This window comes from Rhamphochromis longiceps, linkage group LG9, assembly GCF_057381845.1.
Source record: "Rhamphochromis longiceps isolate RC_006_pf linkage group LG9, R_longiceps_female_GT1.1, whole genome shotgun sequence".
In the NCBI taxonomy this organism is placed as follows: Eukaryota; Metazoa; Chordata; class Actinopteri; order Cichliformes; family Cichlidae; genus Rhamphochromis; species Rhamphochromis longiceps.
Genome location: NC_140565.1, coordinates 14,106,641 through 14,110,037, shown reverse-complemented (window position 1 = coordinate 14,110,037; position 3,397 = coordinate 14,106,641). Strand labels below are relative to the sequence as shown.

At 36.6% G+C, this 3,397-nt stretch overlaps 1 protein-coding gene across 1 annotated transcript; it reads right to left on the bottom strand.

The window, feature by feature from the left end:
* Positions 1-1,344: 1,344 nt before the first annotated feature.
* LOC146662009 (myelin-associated glycoprotein-like) lies at positions 1,345-2,877 on the bottom strand. The gene is made up of 4 exons (XM_085418417.1): positions 2,823-2,877; positions 2,146-2,523; positions 1,556-1,861; positions 1,345-1,484 (listed from the first exon to the last, which is right to left on the bottom strand). Exons 1-4 carry the CDS (start codon positions 2,863-2,865, stop codon positions 1,345-1,347), a joined length of 867 nt encoding a protein of 288 aa, XP_085274543.1. The 5' UTR covers positions 2,866-2,877.
* Positions 2,878-3,397: the final 520 nt, after the last annotated feature.

Sequence of the window (3,397 nt, the reverse complement as noted above, 5' to 3'; positions counted from 1 at the left end):
GTCACTTTGATATCTCCTTTGTTTACTTTAGTCTCCTGTGGGAGCACTACTCACTGCTGTTAACAACCATCAGACATTACCAGCTTAAGCATATTGATCCCGTTCCCTGTATTTTACTACAAGAGAACATTTCTCTGTATTAACGTTTGTTTAACCAAAGACACATCCGCACTCTCACTTTTTCTGTACTTGAGAGTAGACGCACTCTCGATTACTTGTCTGTGTTAATCTTTGTTCAGTCTTGCACTCTTTGACCTGTGAATACACCACATCCTGCTGCTGTGTGCTGTCCTGCGCTGAGTCTAAAGAAGGCCTCTGCTTCGAGAACTCGATCTCATTGTAATGGACGTCTTCATTTTCTGCTGTTCTGGCTGCTTCTTCAAGAGACACACTCTGCGAAAACAAACAGACCAAAGTTAATTCTGGTACCATTAAAATAACCATCTTTTACTGAACACAGTAAACGTAGAACTGCTATGAAGTCCAATGTTGTAGCCAGAGATCAGACCCAAATTTAATATTAAATATATAGTCCTGTGCGTCAAAACATCAGGTGTGTCTCACATCAAACAGTAAAAAGAGAAATAAAAGACACAACAAAGGGTCACTTTTCACATTTCTACCTCACTTACTATGAATCACCTCAGTTAAATCTATGTCCTAGAATCATAAACACAGAAAATATTACACAATGAAATTCAGTTACCCACCTGTGTCGGATGTGAAGCTACATGTGTTGACTGCAGATACCTACAAAAAACAGCGGAGCTCTTTAAATTGAAATTTTCAATTATAATAATATTATTAATAACAATTATTAAATCATTATTAATAGTATTATTAGCATCGGTAGCATCAGTAGTATGTGAAAAAGTAATATTAGTATTATTATATATTGCAATACAGTTTTGAATAAAGGTCTTCAAAAATGTCTGAAAGTTGTTGAATAATAATTACATATTAATGTTAGATGTAGACAAGTCCCACGCACTTTCTCAATATCCCTGATCCAACCTTTTCATTACTAACCTCTTCCTTTGAATACTTTCCTGTACGTCCTCATTCCACACAGAGTTTCATTCCCTTCTTTCTTCTGTCCAGAGGATACACTTCCTTGGCAGATTACCTCACTACTTCGGCTGTACTTTCCCAGCCATCTGGTTACTCCTGTCTACCACCTGGAGACTCAACTCCTCCATGAAATCTGTGCAACATTGTTTCATCTTCAACATCCACCAACATTTAATCTGCCTTTATTCACTTCACTTTTCAAAGTGGACCTGGAGAGTCTCCTGTCTCTTTCAGAGTGCACTTTTGCCACAAGATGTATTAAACTCTTATACGTCATCCATCTCTGCTCTTCTTGAACCAGGTGAAGCTGCTGACTGGAGGTTTGGCTCTGCTGGAGCAGGTCAGGTTCACCCAGCTGCCTGCTGACACCAAACCTGATGGACTGATGGATGCTGAGGTGTCTTTAGGAGCATCTGGACAAATAAATTATATCCTATAAATCATGATATGTTTGCAGGATGAAAAAACAAACTGATCGTCTTACATGAAACACTGAGAGTCTCTTCTGTCTCTGCTGTCTTGGTGTCGTTTCCTTGGTTCACAGGATATCTGGCAGAGCAGCTGATCTTCTTTCCATCATGTGTGTCTGACAGAGTGATGATCTTCTGGATTTTAGTTGTAAAGCTTCCATCTGTGTTTTCCTCTATTTTGTTGTGAGAGTCTTGTTGGAGATTCCAGGTGAGTTGAGGAGGGGAGTGTGGACAGGGAGTGAGAGCTGAGCAGGTTATAGTGACAGACTCCTTCTCCTTCAGATCACCTGAGATTGTAATATTGGGCCTCCAAGGAGAATCTGTGGTTTCACATCAAACACATATTAAAAATGAAGAGGACAAAATCTTTCAAACTAATCATGTGATGCTATCTTCCTGAATTCACATAGAAGTTCAGAAATGTAATCAAGTCCTGAACAAAGCAGCACAGAAATTAAAAGAAAGAAATACATACATCCTTTTAGTGTCAGGATGTTAGTTATGATGATCATTATGTCTTTCATCTAACATTTCCTCAGCAGTTAATTTAATTAAAATTAATTAAAAATAACATGTTACAAAGTATAAACTCACATTTCTTTACCTCTGACTGTTATTTGAAGAGGATCACAAGAAGCTGTCGCCTTGAATGTTTCACTCTCTACTCTGAAGAAGTATGTGTCTGTGTATGTGGTGGTTAAATTAGAAAACAGAGTGGTGCAGTCTCTCTGACTCAGGTTCCCGGTAATACTTATTGGATAGATGCTAACTGCTCCACTACTTTTGAAGATCACATTGTTTTTGATTTTGGTAATATCAGAATTGTTTTTAATCCACACTCCAAAGGTTTTTCTTGTGCTGATAAATGTCTGTTCTGCTTTGTGGCTGAAGCTACATGGGATTTGCAAACAAGTTCCACTCAGTGCTTCCAGCTTCTTTGGTGCAGTTACAAAAAGGTCATCATGGCAGTGAGCCGAAGCACCTGTAAGGATAGTTTCATGGTTAACCCATTCACACATTAAATATTGTTAAAAAAATAATAATAAAAAGAATTTTGCTCCCAACAAAACTTTAAACAAACTTTGATCAAATTATTAGTATCATTATGTTTCTGTGTGTGTATGTTTTATGTAGAAACAAACTGACATTTTCCCTCTCGTTTCTACATAAAGCTTTTCAAGACATAAAGAGAAAAAGTCTCTGTTTTCACTTTGCTTGAAGAAACAAATAATATTATAAATGATTCAAAAATGTCTTAGATTGACTAAATAAACAGCTCACCTGAAAAAAAGACGACCATCAGTAACATCCCGACTGTCACCATGTTCAGAAACTCATTCCCTGCATTTGTGAACAAAAATGATTTTTTATTTAAATGATTTCACACATGGAGCTTTTATACTCTACTGGTGTGTTTCAAAACAAGTTAACAATCAAAACTTTTATCAGCAGATTTTCCATTTTTATTACCAAAGATGAAGAAAATCTAAAGAGCTGTGTGATTTGAAACCACTTGAAATAAGAAAACAATAACATAACAGTTCCTGGAAAACTGAAGCATCAATAAATAAAATATGTATGCTTCTCTTAGCAAAAGACGAATAAACAAAAGTTTTTGTGACAAGAAGCAGTAAAATGTTTCCTTACCAAATACACCCAAGTGAAGATCTCACAGTGAGATGAAAATGTTTTTAGTGAAACATTTAGTCAACTTAACATATAAGTCACTAGATTAAAAAGGAGGTACAAAAAAACCATGCAGTTCAAGAAAGTTCAACAAGTCTGTTTTGTCTGGTTGCAAAGCTGCTAGAGGTGTGACACGATGCCCCTGAAATACAGCAGTGAAAAAATCGTCA

Bases quoted from the DNA above. Each gene is read 5' to 3' on its own strand.
- LOC146662009 (XM_085418417.1), bottom strand. From the start codon at position 2,865: ATGGTGACAGTCGGGATGTTACTGATGGTCGTCTTTTTTTCAG. The intron at 2,524-2,822 runs GTGAGCTGTTTA...CTATCCTTACAG, and splicing joins GATGGTCGTCTTTTTTTCAG to GTGCTTCGGCTCACTGCCAT. The intron at 1,862-2,145 runs GTAAAGAAATGT...GTGAAACCACAG, and splicing joins TCTTCAAATAACAGTCAGAG to ATTCTCCTTGGAGGCCCAAT.